Source organism: Tursiops truncatus, chromosome 16 (assembly GCF_011762595.2).
Source record: "Tursiops truncatus isolate mTurTru1 chromosome 16, mTurTru1.mat.Y, whole genome shotgun sequence".
In the NCBI taxonomy this organism is placed as follows: domain Eukaryota; kingdom Metazoa; phylum Chordata; class Mammalia; order Artiodactyla; family Delphinidae; genus Tursiops; species Tursiops truncatus.
The window spans coordinates 15,613,317-15,630,331 of record NC_047049.1 but is presented as its reverse complement, the minus strand read 5'-3'; the positions used below and the strand labels follow the sequence as shown (position 1 = coordinate 15,630,331).

The 17,015-nt window shown below is 45.9% G+C and overlaps 2 protein-coding genes across 24 annotated transcripts in view; both read right to left on the bottom strand.

The window, feature by feature from the left end:
* Nucleotides 1–12,432, bottom strand: part of AFAP1L2 (actin filament associated protein 1 like 2) — a 122,043-nt gene extending 109,611 nt beyond the window's left edge. For all 20 annotated transcript variants that reach the window (XM_073793924.1, XM_073793926.1, XM_073793925.1 and 17 more), the window contains exon 1: nucleotides 12,285–12,432. In XM_073793924.1, the coding sequence (XP_073650025.1) occupies nucleotides 12,285–12,432 (148 nt within the window). The remainder of the gene's footprint in view (nucleotides 1–12,284) is intronic.
* ABLIM1 (actin binding LIM protein 1) overlaps nucleotides 8,816–17,015 on the bottom strand; it is a 317,822-nt gene continuing 309,622 nt past the window's right edge. For 2 of the 4 annotated variants that reach the window (XM_033841732.2, XM_019940049.3), the window contains 4 exons: nucleotides 16,526–16,533; nucleotides 15,612–15,686; nucleotides 14,559–14,639; nucleotides 8,816–13,444 (listed from right to left, as the gene is read on the bottom strand). In XM_033841732.2, the coding sequence (XP_033697623.2) occupies nucleotides 13,331–13,444; nucleotides 14,559–14,639; nucleotides 15,612–15,686; nucleotides 16,526–16,533 (278 nt within the window). In that variant the 3' untranslated portion in view covers nucleotides 8,816–13,330. Of the gene's footprint in view, nucleotides 13,445–14,558; nucleotides 14,640–15,611; nucleotides 15,687–16,025; nucleotides 16,534–17,015 lie in introns of those variants that run through there. The other 2 variants (XM_033841728.2, XM_073793954.1) reach the window with 1 other exon arrangement.

Sequence of the window (17,015 nt, the reverse complement as noted above, 5' to 3'; positions counted from 1 at the left end):
CCTGCATCCTCACCAGCACTTGATAGTAAGAATTCTTCACATAGTCTAGATTCCAGTACTTTATGAGATATGTGATTTGCAAATATTTTTCCCATCTGAGGCTTGTTTTTTCATTCCCTTTATATCTTTCAAAGAGCAGAAGTTCTTAATTTTGATGAAGACCAATTTATCACTTTTTAAATTTTACGAATCATGCTTTTGGTATCATTTATAAGAAGTCTTTGCCTAGCTCAAGGTCATGAAAATTTTCCCCTATGTTTTCTTCTAGAAAATTTGTAGGTTTAGGGTTTTTACATTTAGGCCCTTGGTCCATTTGATTTCTGTTTTATCTCATGAACTTTTTCATCTGCTTTAGGTTCCAAATCTAACCTACGATATGCTTGCCCACATTGCTCTCCAGCCTTTAAGCTCCTTGAGGGCAGGGATTGTGTTTTCTCAATGTCAATATTTGCATGACCCTGAGAATGAGCTCTCCTTAAATTGTGAGCCCTCGGCACCTCACCTGGCTCACCCTAGTCCCCACCCCTTATTTTATTCATGTTTTCCGTAACACCAAGCATCATGTCTTTCACTTTAGGTACTGAATACATGTTACTGACATTTTAAACATGAGATATTCGAAGGGCTTTAGGCTGCCTATCCCACTGAGAATGAAGGAGAATTAGTACAACTAGGAAAAATCATTTCTAGTCATTTAATCAGCACTGACTGTACGCTGTGCACCTACTGTGCGCCAGATGCTGGAATGCCTCCTGGTGGCCCAGACCTCCAGAAGGGTACTTCATCCTATGTGGCCTTCTTATAGCAGTGCTTATGACATCACCCAGTAAGCAGGAATACAGAGTTGTACAACCAAGCAAAGTGCTCTGATGGGATGTTTTCAAAATCTGAAACACATTCAGGTAGAAAGTATGATAGAGAAATAATGTGTCAGTCCCCCCACGTGGCAGACGTTCTACCTTGAGTTCAAGTGAGGCCAGATGTAAAAAGACAAGGGTCTTTTTACTTGCAGGGCTACTTGTCTCTCGTTTTCCCTCTATTTTTCCCTCTAGTTGCACTTTTCCCCCCAACAAGGAAGAGTTTTCAGGGAACACCCACTTTGTGGCTACCTGGACAGAGAGAAGGGAAGGGGACTTTCCCCATTCAAGGTTTGCAGACTCAAAGACTGAAGGAAACACCCAGTGTGTCTGGAAGGTGACTTTCTGACTGTCTCAGGCTGTTATAACAAAAATATCATGAACCGGGTGGCTTACAATCAACAGAAATTTATTTCGGACAGTTCTGGAGGCTGGTGATCTGACTGAGGTGCCAGCATGGTGGGATGAGGGCCTCACCCAGGTTGCAGACTTCTCCTTCTAGCCTCACAAGGTGTAAGGGGCTGAGGGATCTTGCTGGGGCCGCTTTTATTGGGCTGGCCAAAAAGCTCGTTCGGGTTTTTCCATAAGATGTTACGGAAGATCCGAACGCACTTTCTCGCCAACCCAATATGAGGACACTAATCCCATGAGGGCTCTGCCCTCATCACCCGCCAAAGGCCTCACCTTTTGTCAGGTGTGCTGGGGTGGCAGTTAGATTCCCCCTGTGCCTCTGCTCATGTGTTCCGGCAAAGGGGACACAGTAACTTAGGAAGGACAAATCCATTCTCATCTCTGGAAAGATCTTAAAGAACTTTGATGCTTTGACAGAATATTTCGTCCCAGGCTAGAAAAAAAAAATCTATTTAAATACTGTGTTGTTGTTCTTTTTAAATTACGTAGGTTGAGAAATCGTGAGTTTAAAGCTTAGTGATTTGAACTTAACCACGTTCTAGAGGCAGGAAAAGACTCATTAAAATAAATTTTATGACCTTGGCATTTTGTATTGTTTAAAAGTAACCAATTACAGAAAATGGAAATGAGATGTCAAGATTTCAATTTTAGTTTTAAAGCAAACCTAGTTCCCTCCTAGGGATTAATAATTAAAATAAACTTCATAGTTCTAGGGAACAACCTCATTTGGGCAGTGTTTTTAAAAAATTATAATTTGTGAACCACCAGTCCTAGAATCACTTGACAGGTTTGTTAATAATCTCCCCTCCCTCCCTCCCTCCCTCCCTTCCTTCCTTCCTTCTCTCCCTCCTTCCTTTCTTCTCTCTCTCTCTTACACACACACACACACAGAGAAGTTACTCGGTCCCCCATTAAATCTATCTGGTGGTGAGGCCTGGGAATTTGCATTCTTAATAAACTCCTGGGATATAGACATTTTCATTCAGGTTTTAAATCACTAATGTATGGGCTCTTTCCCTGTCATGGTAATAACACCTAGTACTAAATACTAATAATACTAACAATAATAATATTTTGCTAACCTTTATTGGGTGTTAGTATGGGCCTGTTCTGAGTGTACCTCATGCATTAACTCACGTAATCCTCTCAGCAACTCCTGGAATAAGCAGCATCTTCCTCCTCATTATGGAGAGGCAGAAACTGAAGCAGGAGTACCTTGTCCAGGTCGTGCTGCTGGGTAGCGGCTCTGGACTAAAGGAGTTCATGAGGTACAGGGGGCCCCTGATGACCCCAGGGGAGAGGTGAACTCACAGGTCCCTTTGCCCCTGCACACTGGCAGATGGACATTTACATCAATGTGTGCTCTGCTTCTAGCCTAGCCCAGGGCTCGGCTCATCTTACAGAGCAAAGTCCCCTGAGGGAGGAGGAGACATGCTGCCACCTGACTGGCCAGCTCAGTTCTGCCCAGAGGGGCTCCATCCCCAAGGTGGACTCTGCCTGCTTCGGGCTTACCAGTTGAAAACATTCTAACTACGTTGGGCCACTGAGGCCTGCTAGGCGAGTCAACTGATAGCCAGGCAAACGTTGATCTTCTTTCTAGGAAAAGAAAAATCAGACCCTTATCTACCTCGCTGGTGTTGGAGAAGTAGGCCTTGTCTCTCCATACCTGGTCAGTGGCATCAAAGTGCCCTGGGGCCCTAGGGCATCTGGCTTAGACCCCTGCCTGTTCCACCTTGCTGAGGAGTCACGAGACCTTTTTTCACTGATAAAAATGCAGTATTCATTTCTTAGGGCTGCCATAAGAAATAACCAGAAACTGGATGGCTTAAGACAACAGAAATTCATTCTCTCATCGTTGTGGAGTCCAGAAGTCTAAAATCAAGGTGCAGGCAGGGCCATGCTCCTGCTGAAGGTGCTAGAAGAGGACCCTTCCTTGCCTCTTCCAGATCCCGGTGGCTCCGTGGCTTATGGTAACACAACTCTGATCTTTGCCTTTGCCTTCATATGGCCTTCATTTTTGTGTCTATCTCTGCGTCTCTCCTTTTGAGTATCATATAAGGACATGCGTGGTGAGATTTAGGGCCCACCTGAATCTAGGATGGTCTTATCTCCAGATCCTTGCCTGAATTACATCTGCAAAGACCCTAATTCCAAATAAGGGCATATTCTGAGGTTCTGGGTGGACATATCTTCTGAGGGACATTATTTCAACTCACTGCAGATGCTTTCATATACAAGGGTTCAAAAATAAAAACAACCACGTTTATGTAAAAGAAGAGTTTGCAGACATAACTCCTGGCTTCCTCAGTCTTACTCTCTCCCCAGCCAGGCCCTGAAGACAGTTCCCAAATTTCCCTGGAGTAACTGTCTCAACAGAAAACTTAGGACTAGAGTTTTTTATACCCACCCTTCCAGCAAACAATAGACTGAAAAAACAGTGAGCACATTGGGGGAAAAAAATAAGTTGTCTGGTAGAATAACAGGATTTCTAGGCCATGTTTTCAACCTTCAGACGTTTCTCAAGGTTGTGAGAGGAGAAAGGGAGGTGGAGATGCCAGTGGATTGTTTTTCCTTTAAGCAACTAGGCACCTGACCCGTCCTCTCTCATCTCATGCTTCTTTCTGTAAATGGAGACAATCTCCTTCATCTCCTTGAGAATGAGGTGACATCTGAGCAGATTCTGATTCAGAGAGCTAGACACCCTGTTGTGTGAAGGACGGTGCCAGTGATTTCTTAGGGAGGCCTCTGGAGGCTGCAGGCCTATTTGCAAGGGCAGACTTCCAAGGCCTTGGTCTGACTCCTGGTCGCATGTGTTAGGGTGATGCAGTCTCGCAAGGTCTGGCAGTAGATGCTGGGTGAGTCACAGACCAGCTCCACTCTTGACCTGAGGCCATGCAGCGTGGGCCAGGGGTTCCTAAACTTGGTTGATCATCAGAATTATCTGGAAGCTTTGACATTTTGTTTTAGGACACAGCTTCCTGGCTCCCTCCCCAGACCTACATAATCAGAATCTCCTTGTGGATGAAGCATAAGCTTTTCAGTTAGAGCTGGGGCCACATCCTAACGCTTCCCCATCTCCTCATGTGAGTTTGACAGGTCAGCCAAGCTCTGATCTGTGTACTGAGGGCAATGACACTTCCCCAAGTTGCCTGTGGTGGGGGGTAGGGGGAAGGTTCGGAGGCGATGCTTGTGAAAGTGCCACATCCAGTGGAAGCCATCTGATTCAAATAACGATTAATAAATACCAGCAATTTACCCCGAGTTGTCTGAAATACCTTGTTTTTACGTGCAAGAGGAAGAATTTGTTCTATATATTTAAAAAAGAAGAAAGAAAGAAAGAAAGAAAGAGAGAGAGAGAGAGAGAGAGAGAAAGGAAGGAAGAAAGGAAGGAAGAAAAAGAAAGACAGGGTAATCCAGTTGACTCTTACTCCTATCTGATGGGAATGTAACTGCCCACAACATTTTCTAACTTTCCATTAAGAAGCATATGCTTTGGGACAATAGCAGGAATGAAAGAACTTATACTTTCTGTGCAGTTTCGAGCAAAATGTTGTTATTCATGGCCAGGCTCCACCTTGCAGAGAAAGGCTGGGATTAGTCTTTGCAAAGATGGTCCTTTTGGCAAATCTTAGAAATCACGTGCAAATGAGGAGACCCCAGAGAGCTGTGACAGCCTCAGGAGGGATATGGCTGTTGGACGTGATGGGAAGGGGCTAGAATCCCATCCACTTTTTAGTGGGCCTCTCCCAGTCCTGGGTTTACCTTTCACCGATGAAATGAAATAATCTACACAAACTAATACTTAGCCCTGAGCCTGGCACTCCAGAGGCTCTCAAGGAATGTCAGCCGCTGCCATCAGACCAGCGTCATCCATCTTCCTCTTAGACTATCTGGACTCAGGTACCCTCAAGTCTGATTCCCAAGCTCTGGTTCTGGAAGCCAGGTGGCTCTACCCTGCCTCTAGGCCTTCGGGAACATCCCAGGATGCTCTGGGAGGGCCCACAAGTAAAACATACTCAGGACAAAGCAGAAACAGCCTCTGCTTTGGAGGGAGGTTTTCCCAAACCAATTTTTCTTTTTATCTGATGGGAAGGGCCGAGTTAAGAGGCAGCAGCAGGGGGACAGCACAAATAAATACAGAGAAACCTCTCCAGGGCCTGCTATTGTGCTGAACACAATGACAGGCTCTGGAGAGCATTTTTATCCAGTTGAGACTGGAAACTAAAATAAATGTGGTCATATTACACCCTCCTCCAGAGCCCTGACTTACCGCAGCACTTCCCTGAGTGCCGTAGGGTGGAAGGGGCATTTCTTTGTCAGAGTCCTGGCTGGTGTGGGGGGAGAAGGGAATTTAGGGTGTGAAGGCAGGTCCTCAAAATTGGGGCTGAGATCCCTGAAGCCTTGGGCACTAGTCCTTTGACCACCCTGAACTTTCTCAAAAGCTGCTAACACCAAGTCCCCACCCTTCCCAGGGCTTTCCGGCCAACAATGGGCCATGTCCAGCAGGGCGGGGCTGGTGACACACCCAGGCAAGGCTGTTTGACTCTGTGGGGTGGAGGAGGGAGCCCCCTTCCAGAAATGGGCGGGGGGGGGGGGCTAAGCAGGACTGGTAGCTTTCTTGAGCCTCAGAAATGTCTCCCAATACTGTAAGGACTGGCAGGTCAGCCTCTGCGGCCTTGGGCTGCTTTGAAGTGAGTCATACATTGGAAAGATCTTTCTGAAACCAAAGCCATCTTTCATGGGAATGAGTCTCAACTCTTCTGCAGCTGGTGTTTCTAAACATCCCTCGAGCAGGCTGGGGAAATCCTCCCCACCCAGAAAACACCGAGGTCCAACGGCTCTAAAACTCCTTGGGAAAAGCTGAGCCCCCAGGCTGGAACATTTGGACGCTTCCATTGTAGGCGGCCTGGCACCCTGGCTCCTGCAGTACCCGTGGGGACAGCTGAGCCCTTCTCTGCATGACACTTGCTTACATTTTGAGCTTGGAACTGGGGAGATGGGGTCTGAATCCCAGGCCCACCACTCAATAGGCAGATCTTGTATAAGGCACTTGGTTTCTCTGGGTCTGTTTCCTCAGTTCTGCAGTAGAAGTGATGTAAGGAACTCCATGAAATAAAGCGTGTAATATGCTAACCTCAGAACTGGGCAAATAGTTAAGTCCCCACTACACGGCAGCCGCTTTATTAATAAAAGCTAATGTGCGAGCGCCCATTTTGTATCATGCCGCGTCCTATTCTACCTGATTCTCACAATAACCCTTTGAGGTAGATATTTTTATTACTATTCCTATTTTACAGAAATGGAAATTGAGGCTTAGAGAAGTTAGGCAAACTGTCACTAGTCACACAGCTAATTATTGGTGGAGCTTGAACTCAAACCCAGGGAGTTTGGGCTTCCCTGGTGGCGCAGTGGTTAAGAATCCGCCTGCCAATGCAGGGGACACAGGTTCGAGCCCTGGCCCGGGAAGATCCCACATGCCGCGGAACAACTAAGCTCGTGTGCCACAACTACTGAGCCTGAGCTCTAGAGCCCGCGAGCCACAATTACTGAGTCCACGTGCCACAACTACTGAAGCCTGTGCGCCTAGAGCCCGTGCTCCGCGACAAGAGAAGCCACGGCAATGAGAAGCCCGCGCACTGCAACGAAGAGTAGCCCCCGCTCACCGCAACTAGAGAAAGCCCGTGCACAGCAACGAAGACCCAACACAGCCAAAAATAAATAAATAAATAAATTTATAAAAACAAAACAAAAAAATCCCAGGGAGTTTGATGCTATAGCCCACACTCAACTGCTGTGTAACACTGTTATTATTACTATTAATTAGCACATCTTGGGAATTCTGTGGTGGTACAGCAGTTAGGACTCCAAGCTTCCACTGCAGGGGGCCTGGCTTTGATCCCTAGTCAAGGAACTAAGATTCCATAAGCCATGTGGTGTGGCCAAAAAAAAAAAAAAAATCACATCTTCAGGGGATCTCAATCATAGATAATTATTGGACAAGAGAGTGTTGTTATTGAAGCATATAAAAGCTGTGGGCTTGTTTTAATGCTGGAGAATTCATAATAAAGACTAGAGGGGGAAAAAGCCCAGAAAAAAAATTAAATTCTTGAATGATTAAACTATCCAAAATAGTAGTAGACCGTTGGTGGGAATGTAAATTGGTGCAGCCACTATGGAGAACAGTATGGAAGTTCCTTGAGAAACTAAAAATAGGACTACCATATGATCCTGCAATACCACTACTGGGCATATATCCAGAGAAAACTATAACTCAAAAAGATACATGCACCCGAATGTTCATAGCAGTGCTATTCACAACAGCCAAGACATGGAAGCAACCTAAATGTCCATTGACAGATGAATGGATAAAGAAGATGTGGTACATTTATACAATGGAATATTACTCAGCCATAAAAAAGAATGAAATAATGCCATTTGCAGCAACATGGATGGACCTAGAGATTATCATACTAAGTGAAGTAAGCCAGACAGTGGAGGTCAAAGATGTTTTGAAAGATGTTTTCCTCCCACTGCATTCTAGTTTCTTAGTAAAATGGCCCAACTCACGGCAGTGGTTCCGAAGCTCCTGTCCTCAAACCTCAAATCCCCAGCCTTGCCTAAGTGATGAGACCGTTGCTGCTCTGTGTCACACACAAAACTGAATACCAGCTAGATCAGCACAGTGCAACAGCTCTATTAAATTGTTTCTTTAGTTCACTTGGTCAATATGGTCTGGGTCACTGGGCAAACAGTTCTGGAATATACCGCTGTTACCTGATGCATTTTCCCCTCTAACCTGCCTTCCTACGTGATAAAAGTGCATTCCCAGGACTTTGATTTTGTTTTTGTCTTTAGAAGTTGGGCTGGCACTTTTTCAAATGGGACAGACCTTGAAAGGGAGCAGGGGAAACCAGAAAGGAAACCCAGTGTGGAGGCAGTTACGCATAAAGCACACACTTTATTCACTGAGTTGTGAGGACAACAGTGAGGCAGGACAGCGGCAGAGGGGCGGCAGGTGTTGATTTCAACAAGAGTGTGGAGCGCTTTGGGTGTCCCAAGCACAGTAACGCAGGCCCAGGGCCATCCCACCTCTGCACACTGGCACGTGGCATTCAGGATGCCGACCGATATCCACTCACTTTCACGGGGGACATGATACATCTTTTAAGCAGCATTTCTTCCAAATATTTGCTTTCTTGTTTCTGGAAGGGGAGGGGAGGCAGGAAGAACAGTATGCCTTCCAACACTTGAAAAAAAATTCCATTAAACCCAACTTAAAAAGGAAAGAACTGCAAAAGCTTCGATGCAGGACTGTCAGCAACTCACAGAAACCACACGTTTATCACGGGACAGGTCTGTACATAACACCCCAAAAGAACACCAATCCTGCAGACATTCGTCTTCTCTTCCGTAGGGTAAAGAAACATACACATATACAGTCACTAAGTGGCTCATTGCCTTTCTGAATGTTAGTGGATGCAGTCTTTTCCTCTACCTTTGGCAAACGGGCTCAGAAAGCGACTCATGGCATCGTCACTCTTGGGAGATACTCTTTTGGGAAGAATTTTATTTAGTGATAACAATCGCCACTCAATTACACTAAGCATCAGAAAAGATTGGGTTTAATTTTGCTGTGTACACATATATTGTTTAGAAAGTTTTTCAGCTTAAACTGACCACCTCCCCCTTTCCTTTTGAGTTTGCCAGAAATGAAACTTGCCCCCAATGAGAAATACACAGATCCATATGCAAAGCGTGTCAGCCACCATCTCCCCACTACTCCCTAGACAGCAAATAGAAAGACAGTGATTTTTTAAAACGCCGAAGTCAAAGTTTCTCCTTCTTTCATTACAACATAATTGGGTAGTTCCCTTAACACACATCGCCACTATAAGGTGTCATTACGAACCTCAAGCCTGAAATGATCTCTTTTTCTGGATAGAACGTTCTTCAAAAGGGAGTACTAATGAGTGAGTTTTAGGGCATCCTGACAAACACTTGTTTTATAAAAAGGAAAATGATTTTACAAGCCAGATAAAATCAAGGCTGGCCTCGGAAGTAGATTAAACAGTGACCGGAAATACAGATGAGGTGATTTGTAAAAACTGAGCCTGCTGCAGAGGATGCAGAAGGGCTGATGGCACAGAGTTCATCTTCCTTCCACCATCTTTCCTGACAGTCAGAAAGAGGGCTCTGGGAGCCCACAGCCTGGAGGGTCCCCTGCCCCTTCAACATGCAAGAGAACGCTAACATCAAGTTTGCTTTAGAGAGTTTTTTTAGAAAGACCTACCTAGTCAAAAGTGGTTCATTTGAATTTTTAAACTTGCAAAAGCATAGATATATATACTGTATAATCATCTAAGAAGCAATTCTTTAGAAAAAGGTGTTTGCTTTAAAGTGTAAAGAAATTAGAGGAAAGTTTTAGGAACATTTCTGGCAAGACTTTTCCAAGTGGAGTTGACTGACATCACCAGATGGAGGGGATAGGAGTTGAAAAGAGCATTGTTCCAGCCTCACCTCGGAAGAGGAAACTCAGCTTGGCAACAACAGAATGGGAAGTTGGGGAGAACTGGGGAGACTAGAGGACATGACAGATAGAAACTACTTTTTTTTTCCTTTGCACCTTATTCCCCATTGTCTCTAGCTTTTCTGTTCAAGGTTTCAGGGACCAGGCAGTTTATCTTTTGTTATTGAAGGAGTCACAGTAAGAACATTTCATAATGAACCCAAACCAAAATGTAGATACCTAGCGAGCTGGACAGGTTTCCCAACGCTCTTTATATCTCAACATAAATCACACCAGAAGACTAAATGGTATCCTGGCTGTTTTGGAAGCAACTTTAAAGGAAGCACTGACTTTCAGGTCATCATAGAGGCCTCTTCATGCAATCAGCCTATGCTTCAAGAATCACTAGTAAGCCCACTGATCAAAAATGTAGCCCTTTATGTATGCAGTAAGGAAGCTTACCATGTGTATACTTCCTGTCCTAGAGTAAGCAATCCTCCTTAATTTGACTGTGTTAACCACTGGAATTTTTTTATGCGGGGCAGGGTTCAAGCAGAGAACACTGATTTCCTGTGCAGTGACCTGGACATTTTCGGGACACGCATGCTGAGTCCAGTTCAACGAAACACATAGGGCGCTGTAGCCCCACTGATTCAGTTTGGCAGTTGGAAGAATCAGGTTGCCCTGTGACCCGCGCCCGTGGCTGGAGCCTTCTGCTGGGGAGTGGGGTTGGGAAGCCCACTCTGCGTTCCCAGTGCCCCCTTCCCTAGAGCACAGCACTGCTCTGCTTGCAGCCAGGAGGCTACTGGCATGTTCTGGCAAGGCATTTTTGCACGGTGTAGTTTAAATTAGCTCATACACTTGATATGGAAAGAAGCTATTTCCCACCCCCGACCCCGCCAAGATGGATGCAAAACTGAATTCAAAAGTTACAAGAAAAGTAGAGTTTCATTAGTGGCGGCAAATTTAGGGCTCAGTTCTTTAACTATCATCGCCATTTTTCTTACACTGACATTTAATCTGCAAGTACGTGGATTATAACTTATTAGCCAATGAAAAAAAAACCTCTCCTCCAGCCGAAACCTCGGCTATGTTTGGCCATCCTTGTTATTGGTCGTGGCAGGGGAACACTGGGACTACACCACGGTCCTCACCCCTCACACTTTGCCAGAGAGAAGCAAGGATTAGGACACACAGGCGTTGTGCCCAGGCTACCCATGCAGGAGAGGTCACAGAAGATGGGACAGCGGATGTACTGAATGAAGCAAGAGGCAACGGATAGATGAAGGGGCGAAACTGTGGGCTGCAGTCTGCCTTCAGTCCAAGGAGGAGCTGGTCTCCTCACATCTACCTCATCAGAGCCATTTGCTAAATATGTTAGTAGGTCCAACACACACACACACACACACACACACACACACACACACACACGTATTTGTGAGAAGAGTCCTCAAACATTCAATGTCTAGCAAAGGTCAGGCAGGTTTAGATTCCCTTGGAAAGCACACAGCATACTATAAAGCAATTGCAGTATTCACTACAGCACCCAGTTGCTAGAGCGTGTCACAAGTTAGGTCTGCAGTACAAGATCAGAAAGAATATTCTACTTGCTTTTTACCACTGGTGTCAGCTACTAACTCATTCTAATACTCGGTGCCAGCAGGAAGAATTTCTGAGCTTTTATTATTAGTGGCATATGCAGGTGAATTCAGATGTTTTCTTCTTTGGCTTTAACATAGAGTTTAAATTCTTAAACAGAGCCCCAAAGCATGAGAATAGATGTGACAACCTCCTACATGTGAGTCACGTCCTGTCTGAGTCTCAGCCAGAGGCTTTCAGGAACCATGGTGGGGTCTTAAATGCAAGTTTTGGGGTAATCTTCGGCTCCAATGTGAATGTTGTGTTACTGAGTTTGAGGACTCCGGTGAGATGTTCTGCTGTCTACACACAGTCTGATCCTAGGTCTGCGGTCTTCGGTCTGATGCTGACTTGAGCTACATGGAATATGCTGGCTTCTAACCACCAACACCCTTCCACAGGGGACCTGGTGGCAGGGATGCAGTTAGCCTCACTCTTGACCTTTGAGTCATGTGCACCTGTGCAAATGTCCCTGAGGAGCTGCAGCACGGTGGGACAAACATTCGAGCAGGAATGAAATTTAAAAGCACATGCAGACTCACCAAACTGCCCTGGGTGAGTGAAAACACATAAACACACACATGCAAACCAGGAAGTCCACAGAGCTAGGCAAGAAAGCAAGCTCAAAAGACCAAATTAAATCATTCTGAGGCAATCTACCTTGGAGTTGCAGAGATTTCAAAGAGAAAAACATGCCTTTCCTTAGCCTACTACTGAAAAGACCTTAAAAAAACCAAAATCAGCCAGGGCTTGATGTGATTTAGAGAATGCCAGATAGAGAGCAGAGTTTGCTGGCTGGGAGAACTTGCATTGAGAGGAGACAGAACTTCTGTTTTTGGTCAAGACTGCTGTGGCCTTTGGACAAAACTCACCTAACAGCATACAACTGGGCCAATCTGGAGACAATCCCCCTTTCCTTTCTTTGTAAGAGTGGAGGGCTGCGGGGCCGAGACATCTCCTGTCCTTGGTGCAGAGGAGCACGCTTTCTGAAGTAGAAAAGGGTTTAAGGAGAATTTTCATTCACTCCTTTTTCCTCTCTTTCTCTTAATTCTTTTTTCTTTTTAATAATAGGCTAAGTGGGCTTCCCTGGTGACGCAGTGGTTGAGAGTCCGCCTGCCGATGCAGGGGACACGGGTTCGTGCCCGGGTCCGGGAAGATCCCACATGCTGCGGAACGGCTGGGCCCGTGAGCCATGGCCGCTGAGCCTGCACGTCCGGAGCCTGTGCTCCGCAACGGAAGAGGCCACAACGGTGAGAGGCCCGCGTACCGCAAAAAAAATAATAATAGGCTAAGTAATTTGCCAATCAGGTCCTAGCAAACAGTAGGGGACAAGGAGCCATGTTAAAAATGACTTTGGTGGCTATTGAAACAGAGCTGCTGGGGGCCCCGATTCTGCTTTCCCTCCTGCTGAAGCCCAGGCAGGGCTGCAGGAGGCCAGTGAGGAAAGGGAGGGCAAAGGCTGCTGCCACGTGGATCTATCCCTCGGGCTCTTCCTTCTCAGCCGCGGCGCTACATAATAAATATACTCGTACTTTGGAATTATTACAACTGCTTTTGTCCATGCGGCATCCTAAGGGCACTTGCTGGCTCTTACCCATACAGTCACACTATTATTGAATAACAGTTGAAAGAAAACAAAAGTAGCTCCTGCTGTGCACATAAGGTGATGGAAAAAGGTCACACGTGAACACTACTGTCGAGGGTGGGAACACAGACATTTCTACCCCACTGCTTCTGGGCGAATGTTGCCACGGGCTGGCCCATCATTTGGCTCACGGGTGTTTTAATCAGATTTTCCCTTTTGTTGCTGAGGGACAGTAGTTTGCAAAGTCTCCAATCAAGTTTGGGGCTCACTACAACATCCTATGTGTCACCGCCATGGTCAGTCCTTTTTCTAATTGCTGTCTATGTGTGGTACTCAGAAGAGTTTTGCTTTTTTCTTCATGTCGTTGCGTCTCCAAAGAGGTAACTTGTCAAAATCCTGGATGGACATTCCAAAGATTTCCCGAAACACTTCTGGGGCTAAGTGGCGCTGTGATGGGAGAAGAGAACAGTGGTCAGTCCTGATGGCCACATGGATGACCTTGAGAGTTGCTCTCCAGTTTATAAGTAATTGTTTTGAAGAGCAAAAGGCAGAATGATGGAAGAGGAGTTTATCTCTGAGGCTTCTTAGCAGGCACTGGACCCAGTGGTTCCTTACCTGGCCAGGCCAGGTGAGGCACCCTTCCTACCAAAGAAAAGAGCTGGTGGAGTATTAATGATGATTGTTGATAACATTGAATGGCGATGGGGCACGGTAAGATGAGTCATTATCCTGGAGGTGACTCCACTTCAGGTCCTTGGGACGCTGAGGAGATGCAGGGAAAATGGACCAGAGCAATAAGGAAGCCAGAGAGAGGCTTCCAGAGTGGTCCTTTGGCATCCCTGGGGCTTTTTCCTGGCTCAGCAGTGGGATGTTTGGTCTTCTGAGGAGACCAAGAACTTCAATCTCTTGTCCGCCTAGTAAGGTTCTCTTAGGATAGTGGAGCCTTTATTCTCTGTGCCAGCCTGACCTCACATACAGAGGTAATGCTTTTTGTCAGAGAAAATTAATGATTCTTTATGAGATTAGCAGCCAGAGTTTTCCTTAATTAAAACCATTCAGATGGAAAAGTACAAAGATCAGTCTTCCACATCTAAGGAGGCCTTGGGTATGTGTACCCAGCGAACCCTTCGACAAGGAATGTGGAAACAGCCAAGGGAGAAACTTGCCCAGTACACACCTCTTTAGTGAACACTCCCTCCCCAATCTCCACAAACTCAACCCAGGCTCAGAGAAAGATAAGGATTTGGGGGTATCTGAAGAGTGATGGAGACTCCATTCCACATCCCCAGCCATAAATTAGGGCAACGCCAAATCTCCAGAGAAAATGACTGAAATCATACTGCATCTCCTGGGTTGTTCTTCTGAACTTTACCATACATTTTTATGCTCATCTCTTAAATACAAATTTGGGTTTTCCTCCAAGTTAGCTTAGTTTAACCTAGGTTGATCCTTTTTATCTTTTTGCCTTAACTGGAACATTTCTTAGGGCGAAGTTGTGGAAAATGCACAGGAATATGCAGTTGGGACAAGTTTTTTTGTTTGTTTGTTGTTTTTTTTTTACCTCTAGCCTGGTTCTGTCCACGTCTCTTAGGATTTTGCTGCGCCCTCTGTTGGTCACCATCAGCATTTCATATGGAAATATCTGAGAAGCAAAGAAAAACACCTAGAATATTGCTGTCCATGTTTTTATTTTTATTTTTTTTGGCCATGTGGCATCTTAGATCAACTAGGGATCAAACCCGTGCCCCCTGCAGTGGAAGTGCGGAGCCCTAACCACTGGACTGCCAGGGAAATATTCCCACCGCTGTCCATTTTATCAACAAGCAGAAGCTACCTAAAATCTAAGACTCCCAAGATAGAGCTTCTAAGACACTATGGTTAGAGTATTAGAGTGATGGGTGTTCCTCACTCAAGTCTCCAGCAGACAGGGGCAGGTTCCTATACATTCCCAATACCCACAAGTGTCTCATGTGGCACTGTGCCTCTGGAGGGCGCTGCTGAGTAAAAGAATACAACTTACTATGTATTGGGGATGAAGGTAAAAATTGGAAGAGAATTGAAATTAGAGGTTTATGTTTTACAAGGCAGTACACATTTGTAGGGTTAAACAATCTCGTTCCATGTCCAGCTCATGAATCCAGTCCCAGAAGCAGTGTTTTGGTAGATGACGTATTGAAATAAGCCCCAGTTATAGTCACCAAGGAGCACAGCTCTTGGATACCCTTGGAGTCACAGGATGTTCTGAAGGTCTTGGGTAAGCTAGGATGTGTTGGTCCCCCTATCCGGAGGGCGCTGCAGCTGCTCCACGTGGAGCAGGCTTTGCCATGCTCATGGCAGGGGCCAAGTACACACCGAGGTCACAGGAGAGAAGTGCTGGCACTTCACTGGGAACACACAGCACCAGACCCAGCGAGGGCTTAAACCTGCTGACTCGGCGTGACAAAACCCACAGAGTGGAAAGATGCTTTATGACACACCCTGCCTAATGCACTGGGCTAGAGCCAAGTGGGTCTCAACCCTGAAGATGGTGAAAAAGATAGAAAATCAAATCTTTTCAGGGTTATGTGTCAGTTGCATCCCATGTGAGAGGAAAGAGAAAAAGAGCCACACTTGCCTTTGGTTCCAACATGTTAGGCATGGAGACACCCCGGTCCATCCTCATTCCAGGCATGTGGCCATCTGGGAGGGTCTGCAGCAGAAATGCAGGTTTCAGGAGTGGCCCATGGCAGCATGGGGAGCTGAGGGAGAGCTCTGTGGGCTCCTAGACCTCCCTGTTTGGGTCTCAAATCTTCACGGCCATTTTAGAGATGTGTCACCTTAATTACCATGGATTTTTCAAAATGAGCTCCTTGTTAAATAAAAGCAGGGATAGTGGGAATGCTGCTTTTATACTCCAGCTGATGAAAGATTTTGGCTTAATAACTATTGACTAATCCCTGAATGTAGGCTGCACGTGTTAAAGTATATGGTACGTCAAAGAATCGCCAGGTCTATGCTTGTTTTTTTCTTTTTTCTTTTTTAATTCTAATCTTAGCTTTCTTTGCATTTTTCCCCTTTTCTCATTCTCCATTATCATTTTACAAGGTTTAGGTTCTAGGAAAAAAGGAATGGTACCACAGCAGCTCTTTCCTATTGGCCAAGACAGGGGTTTCTTTTCATCTGTGACCACACAGAGGAGGGGAGGGCCTCAAGGAGTGAGTGGTTATAACTAAAAGAAAAAGCAACTGTATGTGTGTGGACCCTTGATGCAGGTCCACTTCCACCCCAGAGAGGACTCTCCAAAGGCAGAGCAAGAGGGTCCTCGGACACCTGGTGTGGCTCATGCAGGCCTGCAGGACCAGCTTGACCCGGGCACCAGGCATGCCTGCTGCTCATGGCTCCTCACATCTGTGGACTAAAGATTAGACGGATCAACTAAAGTCAGGGTCTTCTCAACAGAAACCCTTCCCTGGAGCAGCAGAACATGTCTGGATTGTGAAAAGGCTGTTTTGCTGGTGTGGCCAACTTGGGAAAGACAGTGTTCCATACCTGGTAGTCTGGAAAGGAAAGAAAAAGAAAATCTCAGAAGGGCAAGCCCATATTAAAACAGGGAAACATCAACAGAGATTATAACCTATTGCAATTCTCCAAACATCCCCCAACAAGCCACGCTCTCCTGGCTCCGGGTCTCTGCGCACACTGCCTGGCTGCTCCCTGAAGCTGGAAGATACCCGCTCTGGTTTTAGTTATCAGTTTAAACACCCTTTCTTGTGGAAGCTGACACCCTGAAGGTGTTTCTCCCTTCTCTCTGCATCTCCGATCGTAGCATTTATCTCACAGAGTTTCTCTCTCTCTGTCTCTGTCACATGCACTTTTTATTAGTTATCTATTTTATACATATTAGTGTATATATGTCAATCCCAATCTCCCAGTTCATCCCAGCCCTGCCCCCCGCTTTCCCCCCTTGGTGTCCATACATTTGTTCTCTACATCTGTGTCTCTGTTTCTGCCTTGCACCCCAGTTCATCTGTAGCCACAT